General features: G+C 53.5%; 9 protein-coding genes across 9 annotated transcripts; 4 read left to right on the top strand and 5 right to left on the bottom strand.

Moving 5' to 3' along the window:
* Positions 1–202: 202 nt before the first annotated feature.
* On the top strand, positions 203–2,908 carry GMORB2_7435 (pentatricopeptide repeat protein; the record flags this gene model as incomplete). Its single annotated transcript, XM_035469400.1, has 1 exon — positions 203–2,908. The coding sequence occupies one exon, from the start codon at positions 203–205 to the stop codon at positions 2,906–2,908; it is 2,706 nt and encodes a 901-aa protein (XP_035321095.1).
* A 381-nt stretch (positions 2,909–3,289) lies between these two features.
* Positions 3,290–4,073, bottom strand: GMORB2_7434 (uncharacterized protein; the record flags this gene model as incomplete). Its single annotated transcript, XM_035469399.1, has 2 exons — positions 3,290–3,597; positions 3,674–4,073. The coding sequence occupies 2 exons, from the start codon at positions 4,071–4,073 to the stop codon at positions 3,290–3,292; spliced, it is 708 nt and encodes a 235-aa protein (XP_035321094.1).
* Positions 4,074–4,682: 609 nt separating this feature from the next.
* On the bottom strand, positions 4,683–7,183 carry GMORB2_7433 (WD40-like Beta Propeller Repeat; the record flags this gene model as incomplete). Its single annotated transcript, XM_035469398.1, has 6 exons — positions 4,683–4,805; positions 4,871–4,987; positions 5,067–5,269; positions 5,331–6,682; positions 6,763–6,965; positions 7,082–7,183. The coding sequence occupies 6 exons, from the start codon at positions 7,181–7,183 to the stop codon at positions 4,683–4,685; spliced, it is 2,100 nt and encodes a 699-aa protein (XP_035321093.1).
* Positions 7,184–8,607: 1,424 nt separating this feature from the next.
* On the bottom strand, positions 8,608–9,384 carry GMORB2_7432 (chromatin modification-related protein EAF6; the record flags this gene model as incomplete). Its single annotated transcript, XM_035469397.1, has 3 exons — positions 8,608–8,814; positions 8,905–9,099; positions 9,163–9,384. The coding sequence occupies 3 exons, from the start codon at positions 9,382–9,384 to the stop codon at positions 8,608–8,610; spliced, it is 624 nt and encodes a 207-aa protein (XP_035321092.1).
* A 739-nt stretch (positions 9,385–10,123) lies between these two features.
* GMORB2_7431 (serine/arginine repetitive matrix protein 1) lies at positions 10,124–11,424 on the bottom strand (the record flags this gene model as incomplete). Its single annotated transcript, XM_035469396.1, has 5 exons — positions 10,124–10,222; positions 10,395–10,844; positions 10,918–11,082; positions 11,146–11,236; positions 11,321–11,424. The coding sequence occupies 5 exons, from the start codon at positions 11,422–11,424 to the stop codon at positions 10,124–10,126; spliced, it is 909 nt and encodes a 302-aa protein (XP_035321091.1).
* Positions 11,425–12,215: 791 nt separating this feature from the next.
* GMORB2_7430 (26S proteasome non-ATPase regulatory subunit 9) lies at positions 12,216–12,718 on the top strand (the record flags this gene model as incomplete). The annotated part of the gene is made up of 2 exons (XM_035469395.1): positions 12,216–12,584; positions 12,695–12,718. 2 exons carry the CDS (start codon positions 12,216–12,218, stop codon positions 12,716–12,718), a joined length of 393 nt encoding a protein of 130 aa, XP_035321090.1.
* A 2,103-nt stretch (positions 12,719–14,821) lies between these two features.
* On the top strand, positions 14,822–16,007 carry GMORB2_7429 (GTP-binding nuclear protein Ran; the record flags this gene model as incomplete). Its single annotated transcript, XM_035469394.1, has 5 exons — positions 14,822–14,884; positions 15,023–15,115; positions 15,231–15,384; positions 15,563–15,768; positions 15,873–16,007. The coding sequence occupies 5 exons, from the start codon at positions 14,822–14,824 to the stop codon at positions 16,005–16,007; spliced, it is 651 nt and encodes a 216-aa protein (XP_035321089.1).
* A 2,484-nt stretch (positions 16,008–18,491) lies between these two features.
* GMORB2_7428 (Homeobox domain) lies at positions 18,492–20,620 on the top strand (the record flags this gene model as incomplete). The annotated part of the gene is made up of 4 exons (XM_035469393.1): positions 18,492–18,613; positions 18,768–18,879; positions 18,942–19,441; positions 19,534–20,620. The coding sequence occupies 4 exons, from the start codon at positions 18,492–18,494 to the stop codon at positions 20,618–20,620; spliced, it is 1,821 nt and encodes a 606-aa protein (XP_035321088.1).
* An 831-nt stretch (positions 20,621–21,451) lies between these two features.
* GMORB2_7427 (NAD+ kinase) lies at positions 21,452–23,521 on the bottom strand (the record flags this gene model as incomplete). Its single annotated transcript, XM_035469392.1, has 2 exons — positions 21,452–23,239; positions 23,417–23,521. 2 exons carry the CDS (start codon positions 23,519–23,521, stop codon positions 21,452–21,454), a joined length of 1,893 nt encoding a protein of 630 aa, XP_035321087.1.
* Between the last annotated feature and the right edge of the window lie 2,377 nt (positions 23,522–25,898).

The raw sequence follows: 25,898 nt of genomic DNA, 5'->3' as shown, positions 1-25,898 counted from the left end.
GTATCTTATCGATAACATTTCAAATACGGAGATAGCAGTGGGAAACATTCGTGAATTGAAGCTCTCTCTCCCCTTTGGCCCCAGTTTCTTGAATAGCAGTTAGTAGTAGCTTTGGCTGTCTCCCCTTTTTCTCTTCCTGGCCCGGATGTCGGCCTAGCCTCTCCTTCATTGAATAGTTTTCAACACATATCCACGGAAACAAATGGCTGCCAGGCCCCTCTTACTTGATCTCGGATGCCGAAACGAGTCCATATGCCGGTCGTGCCTGGTGAGCCTCGTACGGCGTCCGAAGGCTGCCTCTGCTGCTACATCGTGGGTTGGAGGAGCTCGGTACATATCGCATACGGCCGAGAGACGAGCACGGACACGTTCGAGGACAAATGGGGGCGAATCGACCGCAACGACGACGACAAGGGCAAAGAAATCTGCCTTTGAGAGACCGACGCAGACAGAGGCCGTGCAGCAGCAGCAACTTGGTGACCTGTCCGAGGCGGCCGGTAGTAGAGGTCAGAATGTTGAGGGCGAGTCGAACAACTTCTCGGTTCGCTTCTTCGAGCAGGAAGGCTCGAAGCTGACCGAGATCCCCGACGATGGATCGTATGAGCAGGGGCTGGGCGGCGTGGACGCGTCGGTGCTGCGGAACTCGTTCGAGCAGATGAAGAGGGTCGCCGGGTCCAAGGGGGAGAGGGAAGCGCTGGACGAGGTCCTGGGCGCTATGGGGTCTAACTGGGGCCAGATGAGGACAAAGGACGACGTCGAGAGGGCCATGCAGCGGATGGAGAAGTATGGCGCGTCCATTGACGCCGAGATCGAAGCTACGCTCGCAGAGCTGCCTGAGGAGATCCGAGACGGCGTAGCTGAGCGGTTTGGCCCGCTGCTGTCGAGACCCAAGTTCGGCACGAGACCGATGTCAGTGCCTTCGTCGTCGTCGTCGTCGTCGTCGTCGGTGCCGACGCACACGCGATTCCCACCACCTCCGCAGATCCCGACGCAGCCATATACAGCGAACCAGCGCAAGAAGATATCGAGGCTCAACAGCGCCATGCAGCGCGTGGCGCGCGAGATGCGATTGCCCGCCGGCCTGACGGATAGACACGTCTCGACCGTATACAGGGCGTACCACGCCGCACGACTGTCACTGGCGTCTAATTGGGCCATCGTGCCACTGCCGGCGTGGGACCTGCTGTGGAGCATCTTCGCGGCGGACGAGTCTGTCAATGCGCACCGGCTGACGCACGTGTCGCTGCTGGCACGGGACATGGGCGACGCGCGCGTACCGCTCAGCCCGGCGCAGCAGCTGCTGACTATCGAGGCCATCTTCGTCGAGGGGTGGGAGGGCAAGGCGCTAGAGAGCTGGAAGCGCTGCATGCCCAGCCTGGGGGCCGGGTCGGCCGAGACATTCCGCGACTTCTGGGAGCTGGGCGTGCGCATGAGCTGCCGCGTCGGCGACATGGACCAGGCGCAGCGGTGCGTCGATCGGCTGGTGGGCGCGCACTCGGACCCGCGCATCCTGATGCCCGTCATCCGCACCTGGTCGGAGCGCGGCACGGCACGGGACCACGACCGCGCCTGGCTCGCCTACCGCCGCATGAGGGACCTGCTGGGCCGCAGCATGAAGCTCGCCGACTACGATCAGGTCGTGTCCTACTTCCTCACCACCAACCAGACCGACAACGCCCTCCACGCCTTCGTAGACATGATGAGCGACGGCCAGGTCGACCTCCGCAAGCAGAAGTACCTTCCGTCAGTTGTGGCTAACAAGTTCTTCGTCGGCAAGTGGCTCAAGCGTCTAATCGGTGCCGGCGACCTCGACGGCGCCTACAGCGTTGTCGACTTCATGCGCCGCAAGGGCGTCGAGGCCTCGCCCATCCACCTCAACGGTCTGGTGGGCGCGTGGCAGCGCTCCGGGACCGCCGCCAGCATGGACAAGGCCGAGCGTCTGGCCTGGGATATGATAGGCGCGCGCATCGACTTTGTACGCTCCAGAAAGGAGAAGGGCGTAACAGCGGCCGCCACCGCTGCGGTCCCCAAGAAAAAGAATAAGGACGACGTGGCCCCCTTCCCACGCGCCACCCTCGAGACCTTCTCCCTCCTGGCAGAGAACTACCGCCTCCGCGGCTTGCACGACCGCATGGTGGAATTGTGGGACTCTTTCCGCGACGCCGAAATCAGCCCAGACGCCTTCATGATGAACCAGCTCCTCGAGTCGTACATCCAGGCCGGCCAGGCCAAGGAGGCGCGCGCCCTGTACGACAGCCTCGTCTCGGACCGGGGCATCGTCCCGGACCCGTACACCTTCAGCGCCCTGTGGAAGACTCTCGACATCAACCGGCTACACCACGTCCCGTCGGGTGCGCTAGCCGACGAGGCCGTCGCGGCACGCAGCCTCTTTGCCGAGGCAGCGCGCTTCCGCTCTATTTTCTCCACCGCCACGACCTCAGAGGACGGACAAGGCAGCGGTGACGGCAGTGGTGGTGTCGGTACCGTCATGGACGGGCAGCTCGGCCGCAAGATCCTCCACACGTTCCGTCGCATAGGCGACAACGCAGGCTTCCTCGTGGCCCTGACGTCGCTGAGGCAGCTGTTCGGCTTCATGCCCTCCGAGGCGCTGGTCCTCGAGCTGACCATGGGCACCACCCGTCTGTCGTGGGACTCACCCCCCCAGAGGAGACGACTCATAGCTGCCAAGCGTCAGCTGGACAGCGACCTGCTCGCCCACGTGGACGGGGACGCCTCGAGGCTAGGGGATGAGACGACCCGTAGCAATGTGCTGTACGAGTACCTGCAGAGGAGGTACTGGCCGTCTGATGGGGCGGATAATCATGCCAAGGTGGTGTTTCTAGAAACGGCGAGGGAGATGGGTGTTTACCAGGCCCTGGTTGCCAAGGGGAAGGGAGGTGAAGTGTAACAATACCTGTATAGATGTGTACAATATGGGGAGGGGATTAAAAAGAAAGAAATACTCCCTGATATATGTTTTTCTTGTATAATATGTATCAACATCTTGTAGTATAACCACTTATTCAAACATGCGAAAAATCACTTATGGAATATCAATGGTAATTAATTATACTATGGTATACATTATATATATGAATATATATCTATACATTCCCTTTTTGAATCCGTAACTCCAATGCTATATACACTTTTTCCCTCCTATACTTGCGGCTCAGCATCAAACCCTCCCAAGAATCCTAGTACTAGTAGAAGTAGTGATAGTAGTAGTAGCCGCTTTCTCGAGGGGGCATAGCCTCCCCCTCCCCTCCGACGATGCCCACCCGCCGGCCTACGACAGATCCATGTCCTGGAGACCGTCACCGTTCAACCTGTCCCCAACCGAGCTAAGGCCGGAGCTCATTGAAGCCGAGCGCTTGACAGCGACACCGTTGCTCGCATGTCCGTTGGCTACGTCCTGGTGATCTCTTGACGATTCGCCGTCACCGCCGCCTGTCCTCTTTCGCACCCAATCCCATATACTCTTGACATCCTCGTCCCCTCCTTCGATTTCAATACCTCCCGCTTCCGCCGGTCTTCCCAATATTGTTCCTTGGAATTTCGAGTCGTCCGAAGTCTTGTTGTGACGTTTTTTAAGCGCTGCGCCCCTCCTGTCAGTTCGAAACACAGACGCGTGCACACACGCACATACACACGGGAAGGGAGAGGAGTATACCATTCAGATAATCCATCCCGTCATTCTCCCCATCGCCGTGAGCAAATTCGGCAATCTCCTTCATCCTTGGACCGGAGAACCAGGCCACGAACTCATCCACGCCCCTGGTGTCCTCCTCCCCGCGCCACTGCTGCTCTACCTCCAGACGGGCGGGCAACAGCGCGCCCGCCTCCTCCAGAGCCATCCGCACCTCGGCAACCGTGTAGTCGCCCGCCTCGCCGTCGTGGTTGTGTAGGGCGTGCGACGCAGTCTTCTCGCACAGCATCGTCAAGTACCGCGCCGCCAGGTCCGTCACGGCGTCCAGCACAGCAGGGCTGGTCCCGTGGTACCCTGTTGCGCGGAGGATTTGTAAGGTCGAAGGGCGGAGGAGGGCGTGAAACAGGGTTGAGGGAGCAGGCATTGTCATTGCTGTCCGGTTGTTTGCTTTCCCTTCTCTTTCTTTTCTCTGTCGTCTCTTCTCTCTCTTTTCGTTTATACCGTAGTTCGTCCGTCCCTTGAGACTGTGACATCCGTATCGTATCTCTTAAGCTGTGATCCGATGCTGTCGCTCGCGCCCGAGGTCGTCATCAGTTTGGTCGCACGGACTGAGGACGCATCTTTGACGAGGGGGAGGGGAGGAGGAAATGAGCGGATGTGCACAAGGCACGGAGATGAAAGGTAGTTTCTGCCTTCTCTGTAAGATGAAGTGCAAGAGTATGTAGGTTCTTTCCCCACCGTTGTGTGTTGAAATATGTCTCCAGTCGCTAATGTCGTTGCTTGTTGCTAGATACGTCGAGGGTTTGGAAGTAGAGCTTCTAGGCGCGACGAGGGAATGCACAGTGTTATTTGTGACAGTGTATGGTTCTATACGCACAGTCCATTTTTCAGGTACACTTATTACTTCTCCTCATGCGACCTTCACACTACTAAATTGCATCTCCAAAAGCTTCATCTTTCAGAGCTTCAACTTTCAGGCTGATATGCATAACTCTCATCTTGTTCCAACCCACGCAATTTCAATGATACCAATTCATACAGTCATTTTTCCAACTGCCTTGGTCAGATTAGCATCCACCGCCACTCCGCTGTAGTGGTTGATCCACCCCAGCACCTCCTTGTGCCACACCAACGAGTTTTCCGGCTTCAACACCCACTGTGAAATATGTCAGTACTCATCGATGCGTCGTTTCTCCTTCTACGATAGCGAGTTGATCTTACGTGGTTCTCATCCGGAAACACAAGCAGCTTGCTCGGCACCTCGCGAGCTTGGAGCACGTTAAACATGGCTAGGCCCTCCGAGATGGGCAAGCGGTAATCGAGCTCGTTATGGATGACCTGGAGAGTGTCAGCACATCCGCTTTTCGTCTACCACAAATACACGCTTTACTCCCTGCGTGCCATCTGAGATACATACCAGCTGCGGGGTTGACCATTGGTCGAGACGCAACGAAGGATCCCACTTGGCATACCCTTCCCTGTTCTCCCAGAGCGTACCGCCAAAGTCATGCTCGGGGAAGAAGAGCTCCTCGGTCGCCCACTGATTCTGTGTTGAAAAGACACCGTCATGGCACACGATAGCCTTGAACTTGCGTCCAAGGTCATTTCCCTGGATCCAGTCTGAGGAGAAGGTCCATTAGTATTCTGGCCGGGCTCTCACGTATTCGGACGATAAACTCACTCATCATGTATCCGCCATACGACGCGCCGAGAGCTACGGCGCGCTCCGTGTCGACATAGTCGAGCTCCTTCTCAATGTACTCGAAGCACTTAACGATATCCTGGTACGGCGTGCCGCCCCAGTTTCCTGTAATCGCATCAACATGGTCCTGGCCGTAGCCCGTGCTTCCCGTCGGATTGGGACACACAGCCACGTAGCCCTGTTCGGCAAAGATGGCTGGGTTCCAGCGGGTGCTCCAGTCGTCAGTCCACGCCGACTGTGGACCTCCGTGGATGAGCAGCGCCAGCGGATACTTTTTGCTCTTGTCGAAATGTGAGGGCTTCATGACGAGTGCGTGGTTGGGGTAACCCGCGGCCCCCTCGTACCAGATATCGGAGCACTGCGACTGGCTCAGGCCCAGACTCTTGCCGTTCTTAGAGCTCGACGAGACCTGGGTGATGCTCGCATCGTCCGTGTTCAAGATAGAGTAGTTGGAATTCTCGACGAGGGAGCGGGAGCTGATGAGAAGCCCCTTGCTTCCACCGAGAGTCTTGGCTTCCACGACACTGCCGTCGACGAATAGCGGCCGCGGCGGCTTGCTAGTTTGGGCGTTGGCAGGAAGCGACCACAGAACGACACGGCCGTGCTTCTCTGCACCGACATAGATCTCAGAATCATCGTCTGCCCAGGTTATCCAGTCGGGTCTGGCGCCCCAGCTATCGTCGTCCTTGAAGTACTCGTCGACCCGGCTCAAGTTGTTGATGTCGGGCATTAGCAGCAGCCTAGGCCGATCGGACTCGTACTTGTCCGACTTCATCCTCGTAAAAGCCACCTTTGTGCCGTCCCTGGAGAAGCTGGGGCTCATGCTGTACCCGCGTAGTCCTTCAGTCGTGACGATGCGCGGCTCGACGGGCTTCTTCAAGGCCCCCTCTTCGATGGGGATGTAGTACAAGTCCGTCTTGGTGAACCTGGCCGGGTTCAGTTCCGGATCCTTGGCGACGAAGACAATGCCGGTGGATGAGATGTCAAAGTCGGCGGTGCCTCCAAAGGGGGGGACGGGACTCTCAAGGCCAGTTCCGGTCAGGAGATTGGTGAGCCCGGGGGCATCAAACACCCACTTGGCGTCCTTCTTGAACAGGGTGCCGAACCAGAGCGAGCTCTTGTTCTCAGTGGACCAGGTGTCCCAGTGACGCACAAACAAGGAAGAGTAGATCTTGGCCGAGGATTGAGCTTTGGGCTCTGCTGAGGGCCAGTACATGTCGCCACTGGGCGTGGTCGGGGCTGAGCAGCATAGGAAGGCTTTTGTGGGGGATATCTGCTTGACTTTAAGATTTGACAGGCTACCGGCGAAGAATTGGATCATATAGGCGGATCTGGGGTCGTTATGCGTAAGTTTTCTCGTCTCTCTTCCTCTCTCCCTCTCTCCACATGTGGACATATATAAGTGACTTACTCGGGGCTCTCAAAGACATTCTGGGTCATGAGAGCAGTGCACCCACGGTCAGCCGGTTTGAGAAAGGCAATCTCGTTTTCGCCAATCCACACAGGTTCGTAGACGGTAGCATCCTCCGAGACGAGATGAGAGCTGCCGTCCGAGAGCCTCAGGACACGAATCTGTGATGACTTGGAGTGTGACTCGAACGAGTATGACGAGACCTGTTCCCCATGTTACACCAAAGGACAGCGTGTGTGAGCAACAGTGACAACAGACAGACAGACAATTGGCACATGAATACACGACACGAGAGGAAGCACGGGGTATATTAACGGACCGTGTAGAGAACCAACTGCCCCGTAGAGTTGGGCGCGCCTGCAGAACGGCGAGGGGCGGAGAGTAAGACCTCGGGGGTGAAGTGTGAAGCTTGGATTGTCATGATGGCCAACAGCTATCTGGAGTAGCTAGTTGTCACTGCCTACTGAGATTATTAATGGCTTGGACGGTAGGATCAGTGACAGTATGAGTACACGAAAGGCATGGGCTTTTCGTAGTAGCAGTCAAGACAGTGTAAGGGGGGTCGAGAGGGGGGGGGAGGGGTCGAGAGGAGGAGGAGGAGGAGGAGGATGAAGAGGAGGAGAGTGTTATAGTACTTGCCAGTACTGATATATATTAGTTTGCGGCTACAAGAAAGGTTGCTGCCAATAGTAGTAATGCAATAATATTGCAGTAGTACTCGCGAGTATGGAAGAATGATGCAGTACATATGCTATTACTACGAGCAATACTTTACCGTTGATATAACATCATTGCTATCTACTCAATACAGTGACTGCTATTTAGCAGTACATAAAGTCGTGTCATGATACTTGTAGTTTAAGCCGCTGGCAGAAAAAAAAAAGACACGAGCTGTTTCTTTCCCTTTGGCCAGATTCGGTACTTTTGACGATCCCTCGATCCCGACCCTGGCTGGCTGGCTCCTTCCCCTCTTTCCCTCTTTCGCTCCTTCCCTTTTTTCCCCTCTCACGCCAAAACATTAAGGAAGGATGACCCCGCACTCTCAAAGAGGATGATATATTTGTCATATTGTCACATCTTTCCCTACTCCTCTTAGCTCTACCTGCATTCCTCCTAGTTCTGGTGTCTTAGTAGTAGTAGTAGTAGTAGTAGTAGTAGTAGCAGTGTAAGAGGTAAGAGGCATACTTCACGTTACATTCCAAGCGCTTGGGCAAGACCTGCAATCACTCATCAAGACTAACCCCCCCTCTCCTGCCACTTCGTATTGTTGTTGGTATGATAGCGGAGTCACACGGGTATCAACCCCCCCGTTCGTCTAATACGTCTGCGGTCTCCGATGTGAGATTTTCCCTCACGTGGCCGACCCTGTTGAACATGTATTACGCCTGCGTTGCTTTGGTGAGCCCCTCACCTGTACTCCTTTCTCGGCTCCTCCTCTTTGGCTTCTCCTCTTGTTAGCTTGTTCTGACGTATTATTTTTCTTGTCTTTCCCGTTTTGGGCTCGTATGCTCCTATTTCCCCTTCCAAGGTATACACGCATGCACACACACACACGCACGCACACACACACAGACATGGCATGTAATGATTCCAAAACAAGACCATCCTTATTTCGTATCACGGGATTCCCATCTTAAAGAGGAAGAGAGAGTAACAATAGCCTATACGAACAAAGAGGAATATAATTGCCTACTGACAATACCCTCAATGCATGTCCCCTTGACGCCATAGAAAAATAAAAACGCCGGCCAATTCCTTTTTTTCTTTCTTTGAAACGTAGACAATGGTGGGGTATCGAGAAGACAGAGAGAGGGAGACAGGGAGAGGGAAAAGGAGAAGAGGATATCACTTCCGCGACGCCCCAAAGTAGGTCCTCTTCTTGTTCCCCTGCCCATTCCCCTCGGCCTCATCATCCGCCGCCGCAGCTTCCTGTTTCTTCTTACCGCTCTTCTTGCTCCCAGCGCCCGTCGGGGTAGCGGTGCCAGTCTCCCTAAACGATGCAGATCCAGGTGTTGGTGCGTGCGAGGCCGGAGTCGATCCTGGCGTTGCATCCTGTCTCGTTCCTTTTGTCAGCGGGGCTTGTGCATCTTCGTGAGGTAGGGGTAGTACAGGTGATAGATCAAGGTATCAAGTCAAACTCACCCCGTTATTAGCCTTGTACGACAGCGACGACTTGGTAAACACGCGGTTCAGCTCCACCGGTCCAGCCTTGCGCCTCTGCGCTGCCGCCCCGCTCTGGCCCTTCATGTAACTGTCAAATCCTGTAATGATGTTGCCGCTCGGCGTGCTCTCGAGGTACGACGTCTCCTTTGCTGCGATGCTATCTTCAATTTGGCCCTACGCACACTTCTGTCAGTCAACTGCAAGTGCAGGGCGTTTGAGTAGATATTAAGAAAGCACAAGAGCGGCCGGAGGGAGGACCAGAGAGGGGGGAGGACAAACAAGTCTTCGTTCTAGCATCCTACGCTTCTCAACCAGCTCCCGAACACGCTGCTGCGACTTCTTATACTCGGCCATGGTGATGGGAGGATTGACGGCGTTAACGCCTGGTCCTGCTCCCGCGCCTGGGCCGGCTCCCGCGCCTGACGATGCCGCACCGTCTGACTGTTTCTTGTCGGCCATGGTTTATGTTCGCGTCTGGGTGGATGGGGTGGTGTGTTTATCGGGCCTGCTACCCGTAGACCTCGCTCGTCTCAGGTATTTCGGTGTATGTGACTGGTTTGCAGTGTTTTTGTCAAGACCCTGCGCATCAAGGCCCGTCGTTCGTGCTGCTGATAATGATGGATGGTGATGGATGGTTGATGATGGTCGTGGTGGTTAGATTTTGTTCGCTCTTTGTTTGGATTGTCGCCTTTCCGCATACAATTCCGCAGTGGGTCCGACACCTTCCTACCGATACATGTGAATTGTCAAACCAACAATATCATCCGTACGGAGTAGCACATCGCAAATGTGCATTTCACTTCTGTAACAAGACAGGCTCCGCTAAAAATTACCAAGGCACTACTCCGTACTTTATGATTAATTCAATCTTGGAAACCAATACACTAGCTAGCTCAATTCTATCCTACAAATACCAATTCTCGAGAAGCCAACCTATATGCCCTGTCTCATGCAAGGTGGGATGGCTCGTCAACCTCCAGGGAACCAACCTGTGTCTAGGTAATATCATTTCGCGTCGGCTTTGGTAGCAGCGTTGTCGCGCTCTTGATCTTCTAAAACATCAGCAGCCTTTTTTCGAGAGGGTGGAGGGGAGGGTGACAACGAAGCAGATGACGATGCCCTGCGCCTGCGGTCCCGGCGTCCCCGGTCCGACTCTGACGATTCGCTACGGCCACGGCCACGATCACGGCGTCCCCGTCTAGCCCTGGGCGGTGGCGAGTCCCGGCGGGTGTGGCTGCGGCTGCGGCTGCGGCTGCGAGTCTTCGAGGGTTTGTCCCCGCCTGAAGAAGACCTGGACCTAGACTTTGATCTCGACGAGGTACTCGAGTAGCGTCTGCGTCGTCTGGGCGATGGGCTTCTCGAGGAGGAGTGTCTCCTCCGCTTGGGTGGGGGGGAACGATGGTTTGAGGACTCGGAGCGTGAGCGGTGTGTCGCGGTCCTTCCGTAGCGGTCCCTCTGGCTATCCCTACCACTGTGGCGCCTTGGTGACGCGGAGCGCCTATTCTTGTTGCTCGAGATGCTACGGCTGCGGCTGCGTGAGCGGGACGAGCCAGATGCCGAGATAGATCTGGTGCGACGGCGGCCACCGTCACGGCCACGGTCGCGGCCCCTGTCGCGGCCCCTGTCGCGGCCCCTCCCACTACCTCCTCGTGGCACGTAGCTGTCTCGACCATACTGGTCGCGCGAGAACCGGTCCCTGTCATCTGGAGATCGAGAGCGGAAACGGCCTCTGCCTGCTCCGCCGCCGCCGCCACCACCACCACCACGGCCGCCGCCGCGATCAAAGCCACGATCACCCCTATCGCCCCAGCGGCCACCACGAGATCCCGAGGGTGGGCGGGTACGTTCACGTCGGTCTCGGTCCACAAAGTCGGAGGTTTCGCGGTCGCGTCGTCGGTGGGAATTTTCAGCTGCCCGGTCTGCTTCGGCCTATAATACACGTTAGGCACTGGGTGTGTGTTGTGGGGGAGGACGGTAAAAGTCTGGTCGAACCTTTTCCTGCATGAGCTCCTGCTTCTTAGCCTCGAGGAGTTCCTTAGGAACACCCTGGGGGCTAGCCTGGGCGCTCAGGAGGAGCTTCCATAGGTCCTTGCAGAATGTGGCCGTGTCCTTTTCGAGGAAGCCCGTGAGTTGGATCTGAGTGGATTTAATGTCAGGCTAGAGGAAAGGAAACAGTTAGTCGAGTACATCATCGAAGAGAAGGTGTCTGTCGCAACGTACATAGCGAGCTCCCTCAACGAGGCCGAAACACAGCTCGATAACGACGTCGTCATCGTTGCCGAGAATCTCGGAGATGCGACCAGCGATCCACCTAGCACACTGTCAGGGGTCGTGTATGTTGAGGAGAAAGAGAGTCACGATATCAATTGGTTGGCGAGTCGGGGGTTGTACACACTTTTTCACGACGTGCACGTTGACTTTTTGCATGTCAACCTTTTGGTTGAACTCTGGGGGAAACTTGGTCGACTTCATGAGCCGGGCATCGCCGCCGGAAGCCATGATGGGCCCAGGGAAGATCGTATAAAGGCTTCAGGGTGTGGAAAAGCAGCCGATTGAGTGGCGGGTGTTGTGCGCGACGAGTCCGACAATGATGTGAATGAGATGAGAGGGAGGATTGGTGGTGGTTTGAAATACACAACAGAAAACCTAAAGTGACGTCGAGTTTTAGTGCTGACAAGCCCGATGGAGAGACAGCCCATGCTACAGTGGCCTGGGGTCGGTGCTCCAAAGCGCTGTAGCTGCTTGAGTTGCAGTATGGAGTTCACCTATACTTGTGCACTAACTCTAGGTGTGTATGTACTGTAGGCAGCCAAGATGCGCCATCAGCCAGAGTGCCACCACTGACAGAGAAACTCCAGCTTTATCTAGACGACATCTCTGCCCTCCCCCTCCCCCTGCCCTACATCCATATCGACGTCGACCTCAACACTTGGTGGCCAGGAATCTCCCCTCAGGATGGAAAACGGAAATTTACACGCGCCCACTGTAGCCTCCGGGCCTACCTCCGGGCCTGCTACCACCAACGGGGCGGCCGGGCACCTGAGCTTCGCGGAGCTCCAGGAAAAGAAGGAGAATACAGAAGCTGAGCTCAGGGCGCTGGGTAGTGTTCTCGATACGGTACACAAAAATATCCTTCTCTTTCTTCTGCAACTCTCTCTTTTCTTTTGGACCTTCGCTGACAATGTCGACTGTTGAAGCATGGTGTGGACATGGATACACCTCTCCTCACGAGAGACGGCTTCCCTCGATCAGACATTGATGTTGCCCAGGGTATGGTGAAATGAGAAAGTATGTATCTAGTTGCGGATGCCTCTGACAGCTTGTTAGTTCGTACAACGAGAGCGCGCATCATTCGGCTACGAAATGATTACAAGGACCTTATGAAAACCATTGAGAACCATCTCCACAACCACTTTGCGAACCTAGACGATGACGCTGCCCCCCAGGCACCAATATCCAACGGCCACATCGGGCTACCAGACGCCGAGGATGATGCTCCCGACCCGGTCTTTGCTAGAGTCAATACCGTGGCTGCTGGCAGCCCCGCTGAGACTGCTGGTCTGAAGCCAAGCGATGAGATTCGCAACTTTGGCTACGTCAACTGGTCTAATCATGATGGACTCAAGAGGCTGGGCGAGTGCGTTCAGGGTAACGAGGGAGTAAGTTGTCTTTTTCGCTTCCCCTCCGAATTCTTTATTTGGCCGTATGTTAACACGTGTGAAATTCAAGGCAAACATATTTATCCGAGTATCGCGCCCGACTGGCGCAGCCCAACGGCAAGAGCTTCGCCTGACGCTATACCCGAGGAAAGATTGGGGTGGCCGTGGGATGCTGGGCTGTCATATCCTACCCATACAGTGAGGAAGACGGTGCCACGACATGGGTTTGAGGCGATAAGGCAGGCAATATTGACGGCCTAGTATGCCAGCTCAATATACTTGTCAGGTTCGAATAGCGGCCTATAGAAAAAAAAGAGGACGACGTCTGTATTTGTATAGCGGCTTAATTGGTGAGCATCTCTTTCCATGAAACAACAGAACCCTCACGGGTTTGCTAGTTGTAGGATACGGGTCAATCAATGTATTATGTAATCGGCATCGTCATTATTATAATTACCGAGAGGAAATTTGCGTGAGCTGGCAAGCAAAAAGTGATGGATATATGTCTGATGATGATGCATGCCTTTCAGTCCTATTCACTTCACTTTTTCCACGGTTTTCTTTTCAGCGGGGAAACGGTGACGACTTGACTAGGCTGTGATGGGCTTAGGCACCAAGTGGTCTGCATCGTGTATTGCACCATATCAGGGTAGCTTTTGGGATTGTTCATTGTAAGACGAATGTGTACAGGTAGTCCTAGCTATTCCATCTCGATAGCTTACAAATATGGGGTTCGCAAGAAGTTGGGATTTTTTTTAGAAAAAAAAAACATGACAGAGTCAGATACATGCCTATGAGGAGCTGCAGTGGGTCACGATGGCCACGATGGCAAAACAAAGTGATGTAATACATGGGTGAAATGGCCAGGGGCCCGGCGAGCGGGATGGTGCTACTGCCAGCACTGTAAAAGAACCTCTAAGAATCCCTGTCGGCTGACCAATGAACTAGTGGTGGCCTCAGGCGGCCAACTGCACTCTAGTCAGGTCCAAGTCAAGGTCGCGTCAGGTTCAGGTCAGGCCTTCCTCATGTTTGCCCACTATTGCCTATGCATGTACGGATACCGCGTTGCATTTTACAATGTACAGGGACTCCGTACGCCGTAATTCCCACATCCAGCACCCGTCACTGACTGATTACGTCGTTTTACATATACAGTTGATAATGAGTCCTCCTGTCAGCGGCACGGACGGAACAACGCCGGGGAAAATGCGTCTGGAGGTACTGGTCGGACCGGCGTTCTTCCGAGTATTTCTTCAACAATAATAGTGCTAGAAGACGGTGAAGATGGCGTTATTTTGGTGACTTACTATATTCCATTATTGTTTATACGGAAAAATCATAACTAGGAAGGTATTATTCAAGGGGTTGGCTTATCCGGAGAAAAAAATTTCCCGTATTCCGTCGCCCTATTTGCCTTGGTTTACCCCTCTACATACTACAGTACAGGTAAGTAAGGCTATCACGGATATACGTGGTTTGAGGGGGGCTGACTTAGCTAGAAGAATGGCTTACCCGTTGTCCGTCGCCCTGTTTGTTCCAACACCTAAGCTGGGATTAGAACCCACCCACAGAGCTCAGCGTGGTTCTCTCAGTGGCTCGTTACACCAATGACCCCCCCGCCCTCCCGACCAGACTGAATTTTCTCTCATTGTTTGGCCCGCCCGTTCCCTCGGTCGAAGCCTGACAGCGCTGGCTTGACTGATGCGATTTTTTTTCTCGCTCTCTCTCGTTCCCCCCGCTGAGATTGACCCTAGTACTTGATACTTTGTACCCAGTCCCCAGTTGCTGTGTGCTGTGCCACAGCTCGCTCTCATCACTCAGCAAGATAATAACAGCCGCCAGCTGCCAGCAAACAAAAACAATCTCTCTCTCTTTTCTCCCCCTCCCCCGCCACTACTCTATAAAAAAAAACCACCACCCCCCCCCTCAAGGTACGGAACACTCCCTTGCCCTTTCGGTTGCTTTATATACCCATTTGGAGATTTCATCGAAAAAATTGTTCATGTCTCTGGATCCTTGATATTCCTCTTCTTGGCTTTTGCTTTCTTGTCCCTGGGTCTTTTTCCTCGGGGAAAGGGAACGTCTTGAAGTGCTTACCCTTGTCGATCGGTTGTTTTTTTTCTGCGTGACGTCGACTGACCGCATTCTGCACAGCGAACAATCACCCCGCTTGTTTACCGAACCGCCGCACTCTACCATCTTCTGTTACCCCTCCACGTTCAAATATACCCGTCATCATGGCTGCTCAGCAGGTCCCTACTTTCAAGCTCGTGCTTGTCGGTGACGGCGGTACCGGAAAGGTATGTGCTAGGAAGGCGGACTTAGGGGGGGAGAAGAGAAGCACACGATCTCACGCTTTCTCTCTCTCTCTCTGAGCTACTCCTCCTTCTCTACGGGCATTATATAAGAAAGGACTGACATTTACTCCCCTGTTGTAGACCACCTTTGTCAAGCGTCACTTGACTGGTGAGTTCGAGAAGAAGTACATGGCCACTCTTGGTGTCGAGGTGCACCCTCTTGGTTTCAGCACGGTAAGTTTCTTCTTCTTCTCTCTCCCCTGCCCCTCGACCCCTCTTGGGCTTGGGTGTGAGAGGATGGAGAGATGAAAAGAAGCGATGACTGATTCGATGCCTCTGCGTTATATAGAACTACGGTCAGATCCAGTTCGATGTCTGGGACACCGCCGGTCAGGAGAAGTTTGGTGGCCTCCGTGATGGTTACTACATCAACGGCCAGTGCGGCATCATCATGTTTGACGTGACGTCGCGCATCACATACAAGAACGTTCCCAACTGGCACCGTATGTATTTGTTTCTTCTTCCTTCTCTCCTCCATGTCCGGTCTTTTTTTTCTCCACTCTCCCTTCGGTTAGACAGCCGTGGGTCTTTAGCTTTAGACACCACGATTACGAAGGAGAGGGGGAAGGCCAAATCGCCACTTTACCTTGTTTGAGTTTGCGACTGACACCACCATCACAGGTGACCTCGTCCGTGTCTGCGAGAACATCCCCATCGTCCTCTGCGGTAACAAGGTCGACGTCAAGGAGCGCAAGGTCAAGGCCAAGACCATCACTTTCCACCGCAAGAAGAACCTCCAGTACTACGACATCTCTGCCAAGTCAAACTATAACTTCGAGAAGCCCTTCCTCTGGCTCGGCCGCAAGCTCGTTGGCAACCCTCAGCTGGTGAGTTCTTTTGCTAAATTGGATGAATCGATTGGTGGATATTATTCATCTACGTTACTTTCGTTCTTCGTTGACGCCATGCTAACACACTACCCACTGTATAGGAGTTTGTTGCCGCCCCCGCCCTGGCCCCCGCCGAGACCAAGGTCGACAAGGAGCTCCTCGAGCAGTACAAGCAGGAGATGGACCAGGCCGCTGCCCAGCCCCTGCCTGACGAGGGTTCTGACGAGGACCTGTAAACGACGCGCGACAAGGATATTTTTATAGAGTGATATCAAAGGAAGGAGCTCTTCGTTTTACGGTGATAGGAAGCCAGCAGAAGAAAAAAAAAAAGGGAAGGCAGAAATAAATTTTTTTTTTTCAACAATGTATGGGTATGGCACTCGAGTGAAGGAATGAGAAGAGAGATTGGATCATTGGGTCCAGGGTGTGTCTCAATACCTGACGACAATGAAATCCGTCCCTCTGCAATTTTACAACGCAATGCGGGCAAAATATATGACGGTTACAGTCTAAGGAGGAGGGGGAAGCATGATGGTATTTGTTTCTGGAGATCGATTCAAAGGCCATACCTGTGAGGTTGTCTGCCTCAGTTGGGGGGGTGTGCTGTGCTGTGCTGTCGAGGCATGGCTGAGCCATGAAGCTTTTTCATAACAAATCCAGATTTAGATAGACGTTTCTTTTTCTTTTCGTTCTTTCTTTCGTATTCGATTTGATTCAATGAACGCTTTACTTCACTTGACTCGACTTGGTCAGAAAATAGATGCACATATATCCTGCGGCTGTTGTCAGACGGCGTGTCGTTGCTGATATGTCGGTCAAGCAAGGACAAGGAGCCAAGACGTGGAAGAAATTTTCTACTTACCCTATATTTTAGACTCTATCGAAATCCGCAGGGCATTGGTTGGATGGTGTGCAGGTGGTTAGTATCGGTGTTATGATACGCCTTCGGGATATGTGTATCACATCCAGGGGTTCTAAGTAGAATATTTAGTGGCGGAAGCAGAAGGTTTTCTTCTGATGTCCTACTCAATGAGAAAGTATCTAGGCTATACCACTTTCAATCCCACCCTCATGGTTCAACATGTTGAGGAAAACAACAATAAGACAATACCTGGAATGTTGGTCACGTTAAGAGAAGTCTGTATTAAGTGAGACAAACAACCCCGGAATAGTAGAAGACAAGGGTTTCAAAGGCTTCGATTGCATGAGTACTGATTTTTCTCTCGAGCTGAGGGTGTGACTGACCAACCGAACAGTTGAAGGGAGCAATAATACGTGTATGGCAATGGTAAGGGGACAAGACTGAAGCAATCGGAACTGATTCTGATACATGATGGCAATGATACCCCTTGGGACATTGGGTGCTTTGTGTATATCCTAGCCCTATAGTCTGGCATTTGATAAAATATGAATCATCACTCGTAGCTCTCTCTTCTTCCACAATTCTGCGAAAGAGGGAGAGAGAGAAGAAGAAGAGGGGAAGAAGATGGAGATGTAGGACCAGCCTCCAGGGGTTCCAACGCGTTCGCATGGGCGCGCGCGTGAAATTGGAGCGGGGACAAGGTGCAGGTAGTTGGGCAGAGTTGAATAGTCGGTAAGGAAAGGGCAAAGTTGGGATTTTTTTTCTCTCTCTTGAGCTACGGAGTAGCACGCAAGTGTAGTTGTTAGTGCTATTTGCCAACGTACGAGCAGTTAATTAATACGAGTATCAATTAATAATGGGACCTGTACAGATTACAGAGTAAACAGAAGTATTATGGAGTAGAGGGAGAGGGACAGAGTGTAATACAGGCAAAGTGAGAGCACGGAACATCAATACACAGGTTAGATCCACATATAGTGTCCCCCAGCCACAGCATTGCAGCGGAATAACAACACGGTGAAGGGTGAGAGGTAGGTAGGAAAGTGGATGACATCGAGTGACAAAAGGACGCGTATCGGGTTTAGCGGAATGCATCCTCAAGATACACGTAGGACAGTCCCTGGACGGAGGACTGAGTGAGAATTGATCACGGTGGAATAGACAAGAGGAACGAGAATACAAATAGAGGGGCCGTGGCAACGTCATGTTGACTTATTGCCCAATCGGGCAATGTATATGATTGACGCGTGCGGATCAGAGGAGGAAGGAGCATCCTGTGGCTGTAGTCGTACTTGCATTCTATGAACCTACACAATAGCAAGAGTAACTCTGTTGATCAATTCAAAAAATGGAAATAAAACGTAGAAAGAAAAGGACGGGTTCTTCATGAAAGAATACAGAAAAAAACCCACCAAAACTAGAAAGAGCCAGGGACGTGTCCAACTGGCAACATGCCAACACCACACCACACCCCTGTCGTAGACGCGTGAGCTTTAAAGGGCCCCATCCCCCCTCCCCACCAAGGGAAAAAAGACCGGGGTATTGACCGTGTATCGTGGGTTGGGCACAACTTGTAACCTCTTCCTCTCTTTTTCCCCTTCTCTCCCTCTCTTTCCTTTTTTCTTTTCCTCTCTTCCTAACAGGTATTCTTGTTCTTCGATATCATTTCTTTTCTTAGGAGGAACATATAATACCGGGGTTTCCTTTCATATTGTATCACCATCCATCCATTCCCCTTTGTTTATCATCTCTCTTTCCTCACACACGCGTCATGTCTCTTCCTCCTCCCACCTTGACTCCGCCGCGTGAAGCGGAGCGGCACCAGCTTCAGTATTACCAACAGACACAGACCGACAGGATGAATAGCAAGATCATCAACACGCCTTCGCCGAACGGGAGCAGCTCCAATGACGCAGATGGCCATTCCACCTCGTTCATCTCGACCGCCTCGTCCTCCCAGCTCAGTGACGACCATGACACGTCGGTCGGCCTTGCAGATCGCTCGGAAAAGCACCCGAGAGCTAAGAGAAAAAGAACCGGGTATTTGCATATTCTCTACCTTGAGGGGGGGGGGGAGGGGGGACAGGAAGAAAAGACCTGTGTGTATTCTGACTTTGCTGTTTTATTATCACAGGGCTCACGATAAGATGATACTCGAAGACGCCTACCGCGCCAACAGCAAACCCGACAAGCAGGCGCGCCTTGACCTAGTATCGCGCGTCTCGCTTTCGGAAAAGGAAGTCCAGGTAACTACCAATTACCCTTCTGGTCACCACTATACGCGTTTGGGTTATTGACAGAGTATAAGGTCTGGTTCCAGAATCGTCGTCAAAACGATCGCCGCAAGTCGAGACCCCTCACCAGCGAGGAACTGGCCAACCTCCACCACAGCGGCATCCGTCTCGTCGCCAACAGCAAGGACACCTTCCACCACGGCGAGAGCGTTCTCAAAGTCACCCACGGTCCCGTTTCTATCGGCCTTGGAAGCCCCGAGGAGACTTCCCTCCACCATCCTCATCCTCATCCTTCTTCCTCTGGCCTTGCTATGTCTGCCTCGTTCGATCATCACAACAGCCACAGTCACCACTCGCGCAGTCTGTCCGAGATGGACAGCAACCACCACCGCGACCACCAAGCGCCTCAACATCAAGACTCTTCTCCCAACAACAGCCTTTCCAGCTCCTTCCCCGGAACCCTGGGATACCTTGCCAACCGTCGTCGCGAGAGCGGTGCTACCCCCGTCACTGTTAATGCTCTCTCCACGCCTGCTCCCTCATCTCACTATGTCGACTCTTCCTTTACCTTCCGGTATGCTCTCCTCCCCTCTCCTCACTCTATACTCTCGCTATTCCTTTGCAAGGAAGGTCCATCGTGACGAATACCCCCACTGACAATACCAGCGTCGACCGTTCATCCCCCACTGCCCCCTCTCACTGCTCAACCCCCCAGTCTCAGATCCGCCTATCTTGCTCCCTCGACGGCAAAGCCGAGCTCGTCCCCACGCCCCAACAACGACAGCTGCAACGCGACAGCAACACGCCCTCCACCACTGGCGCTGGCCGCTCTTCACCTGCCTCCCAGCGCTCCCCCAACGGTGCCGACCAGGGTTGCACACCCTCGTCGCGTCCTCGTCCCCGCGAATTCCGCCGCAGCTACAGCGCTACTACCACCCCCAATAGCGGCGGTGTCAGACTCCCCTCCATCTCCACGCTGCTCAATCCCGCCACCGCCTCCGGCACCGCTGCTTCCAGCCCCTCCATGCCTCGTGGCCCCTCCGGCCGCTCACGCAACGTCGACGCCTGGGAATCGTGCGCGGCATCCCAGACGCGCGACGAACTCACCGCCATGGCGGAGAAGGAGTCCAACGGCGATGCGCTGGCTCGTATAAGCCTCATCCGTTCCAGCAGCAACACCAGCAGTAACGGCCACGGAAATATCCTCCAGCCCAGCGGTGTCTCCAAGCGCAATGGCGATGCCTCCCGCCGTCCCTTCCAGCATGGCACCAAGCGCGCGAAGCTCAGCCGTGCAACGTCCAGCCTTGCTCGTCTGGAGAGCACCGAGAAAAAGGATGATCAGGACATCTGGCTGTCCCCCACGGCCGATTCGGACAAGGAGAACTGGAGTCCCTCTGAGACACGTCAACAGCAGCAGCAGCAACATCGGCAGCAGGAGCCTCCGTCATCGGCGCCACGCAAAACAGCTACGACGACGAGGCCGGAAATGACTCCCCTGCAGGATGCCTCGTCCCGGAGGGCGAATAGCAACCTGACCAAGTCGAGTCGGGTACGCCTGAACGCCAAGGACGGTGGCAAGGCGATTGCCATTTTTGACGATGCCGTCGACGGTGGAAAGAAGCTCCGCTCCACCGAAGAGGTCGATGGGTTCATGGGTGTCGACGTCAGTCCTAGTAAAAAGGGGGATATGGACGTCGCTAGTAGTCTGTTGTCTCTTAGGAGGGGAAATTGGGAGGCACCCATTTCTTTCTGATGGCTTTTCTTGTCCCTCTCCTACATTTTTTCTTTTGTCCGTGTTTTCTATGTTATATTTCTCGTTCTTTTCTTTTACAAGACGACTTTTGGTCTTGTTGGGTTTTGTCCGGAGGCTATCATTTGTGTGATATTTTCGGTGGGGAGTTTTTTCCCTCCTTTTTTACTTTTTTCCTCTTTCTTTCTTCATCTTTCTTTCTTTCTCTTTTGTTTTTAAACGTCTTACCTGCATCATGATAACGTTGATGGTTTGTATTTAGAACAGGAGTTGGGTTGGGTTCAGTTCGGTCGTTGTAATTTATTGGTCATGGTCTGGAAAACAGCACAGTTCTATTTTTGACTAATACCTACTTGGCATGGCATCATGGAATGGTATCTAAATGCATGTGTTTGTTCCATGTACAACTCACACCTTATATGTTACAACTAGCAGAATGTCAGTGTCGAGTAGAATTACAAAGGAAAAGCAATGCATACTGGTAGAATGTCAATGTCAGCGACTAATCCAAGGAGACTTGGAACTAATCCAAGGAGACTTGGAGTAAGAGCAATCAGATACATGGTTAGATAAGGTTGATAATAAGGTCTGGTGAGATAGAAGGGAAGGGGGGGTTGGGAACGAGTTGTATGCTCTTTAAAACCCTAGATGCATCTGTTCTAATTCTTGTATCCATCGTTATAACACGCTCAACATGAAAGCAAAAAAAAAAAAAAAAAGTAAATAGGGGCAAGAGATCCAAGAGAAATGAAGGATGGACCATGTGAAAAAGACAAGAAACAACAAGAAGGAACAGGGGGAGAAAAAAGAAGTAAAAACCATTCACCGAACAAGCTACATCTCTAGACGTCTGGGACTGGCAGCCACGCTCCCATCCTCACTAGCATAGAAGCCACTATCCGTGTCGATATCCCAACCGTCGCTCTCGGCATCACACCCGGCCTCGGAGCCGGCCCCGCTATCAAAGGGCTTCTGGGCGGCAGCACGGACGTTCCACCTAAGGGTGCGGCTGACGCTGTCGAACCATTCTGTGTCGGTGCGGGTGACAGTGGGGAAGGGGTACTGCGAGGCCGAGATGGTGATGTAGTCGCCCTGGCGAAGCTCGATGCGGCCCTTGCCATCAAAGGCGCAATAGGCGGTGGCACGCGAGTTGCGTGGGATGGCAACGCGTAGCTCCATCGTATCCGAGAGGACCATGGGCCTGAAGGACAACGTGTGCGGGCAGATGGGCGTGAGCAGGATGGCCGGAATGTCCGGGTGGACGAGGGAGCCGCCGGCCGAGAGGGAGTAGGCCGTCGACCCCGTCGGCGTCGAGAAGATGCATCCGTCGGCCTGAACGACAGTGAGCAGTTCGTCGTCGCCGTAGAGCTCCATGTTGGAGACGTAGGGCGAGGGCCCGCGGTCGATGACGAGCTCGTTGAGAACCTCGTACTGCTCGCCCTGGCGCGTCTGCCCGTCCGGCCCCGCCCGCCAGAGCGTGCACGTGAAGCGCATCCGCAGGTTGACCTTCATGCCACTGTTGCCCATGATGCGGTCCAGGTGGTCTACGTACCGCTCGTACTCGAACGTCGTCAGGAACCCCAGGCTGCCCAGGCTGAAGGACAGCGTCGGCGGCACCACGCGCTGAAACAGCCACGACGTGAAGAGGACCGTGCCGTCGCCTCCCAGCGTCAGCACCAGGTCAAACTCGTCCGGGTAGTTCATGCACAGATCCGGCGTCCAGTACTTGAGCATGTTCTTGAACCGCGGGTTCTTTTCCAGGATCCCCGCCGCATTGAACCGCTTCGAGTTGCGCAGCTGCAGGTCCACATACACGGTGACACCGAGGTCTGAATTGTACCGCGGCGTGCTCATCAACCACGTCGCTAGTTCGCGCGTGTGGTTCACGAGCTCGTTGTCGCGCGCCTTGGTGACGATCATGACGCTGCGCACTGCGCGCTTGATGGGCCGCCGCTGGAGCTGCTTCGACACCTCGCGCACGCCCGTGGCCGTCTGTACTAGGCGCCCGTGCGACATGCTGTCGTCGTTCTTGATCTCCTCGAGTATCTTGTCAATGTTGACTGACTCGTCAAAGCGTTGGTGGTAGAAGCAGGGTGACTTCAGGACTGGCAGAGCCGTCACCGGCGTCGTCCCGGATTGTGACAGCACTAGGTTGTTGAGGGCATCGTTGAGCCTCCTGGACGACGAAGGGCCTATCGGGTCCCTGAGGGGCAGCGGTGGGGGTGGTGCCTGGTGCTGGTGCTGGCGCTGGAGTCCCAGGATCTTCTCTTCGGGATTGGTCTGGGTCTGCTTCTCGACAGCCTGGGTCTCCTCCGGATCGATGCCGGTGTCGGTGCCGCCGGGGACCATGACACCGTCGAGAGAAAGGGGCTCGGACCTGGCAGGCTCGGGAACAGTGGCGAGACGGGCCTCGATGGAGTCGGGAAGTGAGGTCGTCTCGGGGCCTGCTATGGGTTTGACAACAGCGGGCTTTTGCTGCTGACGCGGCAACGACCAGCGATCCCACGGGTCGGCGACGGGTGAGGCGGGGGTGGTGGCAGAGGTGGAGGTGGAGGAGGCCTCAGTAGCGGGAGTGGTTGAGGGAGCGCTAGAAGTGGCAGAGGTTGGGGAGGCGTAATCATTCTTTTGGCGTGTGACGAGGCGATCCAGGGAGAGAGAAAGGTCGTGACTAGACAAGAGAGCGTGGCTTGATAGCGAAGATTTATAAGAGGGAGCGTTATCGGTGGTGTATGAGGTGAGACCAAGTTGCTGCTGACTGCATTGGTCCGTCGGTGCTGATGCGTCACGGCTATCACTGACCGGTTCCTCGGTGGGTGCAATGGCCGCGCTGACGGTGCTGCTTGTATCGAGAGAGGAGGGAGCCAGAGAGGGCACGAAAGCCAGCTCATGCGATGTGGTTGCCATTGTGGTGAATGGGAGCGGTGGTGGTGGTGGGAGTAGTAGTAGTGGAGTATTTGGATTATGGTCAAGCAAGGACTACTATTGGTGTCACTCGGAGGTGGCCACGAAATCCAAGAATGAAGAAATAACGGTACCGTTTCCAGAACGGGAGGGTAGGGATCTATCAAAAGGGGAGACGTTAGTTTCTTCTTTTTAACTCTCTCTATCTCTTTTTTTTTTTTTTTGAGAGAGAGAGAGAGAGATAAACTGTTCTTGGTATACAAGAAAAGCTCACCTGGTGGGTGATGTGCAGCCACACGGAAATGGGTTTAACTCCGTGAGAATAATACCGAGTCTGCTTTCGGCGTCGGCTTCGGCGGAATCGAATGCGGGGAAAATGAATGGCCGAGAGATAGAAATAGAGAAATAATGAAATATGAAGAGAGGGGGGGGAGAGCGGGATATTAAATATTATGTGAGTGATCCTCGTGTGTATGTCTTGGGGTGCCGTTCCAGCAGCAACAAATTCGGTCTGGTGTGCGAGTACCGATATAACGGAATTGGATGGCGGCAACGGCGGACTTAGAAGAAGCACTCGAACGAATAAAGATGGAGGGGTGGAGAAATGACAAGAGATATAAAAGATGGAACGAATGCAGAAATAATAAGAAATGGAGGGGACGAGACTCAACTACCAGAGTTTGTCTGTCGGACCGCGATGAAGGGGGAGAGCGAGAGGAATAGAGCACACACGGAGAGAGAAGAGAGGAGAGGGAAGGAATGATGACGACCACGAATCTTTTTAATACTAATCTCTTGTCTGATTCTAGGGGAGAAAGGGGATCGTTGTCTGAGAACGACGAGTATGTGCTCCGCAGTATTCACCAGTTTGGAACATCTCCTGGCCGCGACAAGTGGAAACGAGTGGTCTGCTAATGCTTTGACGGGGCCCTGTCCAACTACCCGTACAAGACGACAGTGATAAGACGCATCTGGTGGTGGGTTTGAATTGATAATACGGAAAGGGGGGGGGGGGCCGTAAGAGGACCAAGGCCCATGAAGGCCTTGAGTATCTGTGACATTCTTTGGGGTGTTGAGGGGGATGCCAAGGTGATGCCAAGGTCGGAAGGGAAAAGAAGGATCGCGGTGGTAGACTGGTAGTAATATTACTCAGTACAGTGTCCTGTAGCCTAAGGCATATTCACCCTACTGTGGCCGTCGCACTTGCCATGTACCGTTATCTGCAGTAAATAGAAGCCAAGGCAGGAGCGACTACTCCATACTTGTACAGAAGTGGCCCTTGCCCGTTTCAGCCTCCACCGCCTCTCTGCCTCTCTTTCTCCTTCCTCGAAGTTCCCCATGTCCAGCCTGATACTCTCCTGGCACCTGCCACAGGGCAATGCCAACTACAGATACGGGACGTATAGTACGGAGTAACAGCATTACTTACATGTGTCTACGCGTACAAGTAATACTTCCCACCACTCGACAATTGTTATTTACCGCCGTCAATTATTAGCACCGAGCTAATGCTACATCATCACCATGCTACTGCAGTTGTCAGAATATATGCTATTATTAATACTATCACCACTACAAACTACGGAGTATGATGATACGAATTGACATCATGATTGCCAGGATGCTTTAAAATAAATAAATACTGAACTTGTCACGTTGCCATCAGCCATTCTCACCCACGCCCCCCCCCCCCTCCCCTTTCCCCGCAATACTCGTAATACTCCCTGTGTTGTATCTAGCGCCATCTCTTCATACTCTTGGTGCTTCATAAGCTCTCCTCTGCAACACCCTCTTACTGTTTTAGACATCATTACATATTACCAGTATTAGCGCTATACAAGTATTACGACTTGTGACTCTTGTTTACCTTCCAGCACTCGCGTTACCGAATCTATAAAACACCCTTACACGCATATATACACATACAGCATGCACGCGTAATCACAACAACCGCTAACATGAACCTCTCACATAGACCACGGTCGACCATGAGTCCCCTAAGCATCGTACTCGTCATGCATGTCTATGTTCGCCGCGGCGAAAAGGATATTTTTACCACTTATGCTTCATGGCATTTCCCATCCTCCCCCCCCCCCCCCCTCCTCACCCCCCCGTCTGAAATTCCAAGCCAAGCCAGACCAAGCCATGTGGACTACGAGCAGACCAGTTCTCCATATCTCATTCTCGTAAATATTACTGACTCGCTCTCACACTCGACCATACGTGGACCATCCACCCCTGCACCGTTACTTTCTCTCGGGAAAGAACCGGGCATTACGAGTAGTATTGTCCGTACAGGTATCGCCAGCTGCTATACGTTGACTCCACTCGTAGATATGCTCGTACTGTTATAGCAATCCACTCCCCTTGTCTCGCCCCC

The sequence above is a fragment of the Geosmithia morbida genome, assembly GCF_012550715.1.
Source record: "Geosmithia morbida isolate 1262 chromosome Unknown scaffold_8, whole genome shotgun sequence".
Classification (NCBI taxonomy): Eukaryota; Fungi; Ascomycota; class Sordariomycetes; order Hypocreales; family Bionectriaceae; genus Geosmithia; species Geosmithia morbida.
This window is presented reverse-complemented; position numbering and strand designations above follow the sequence as displayed.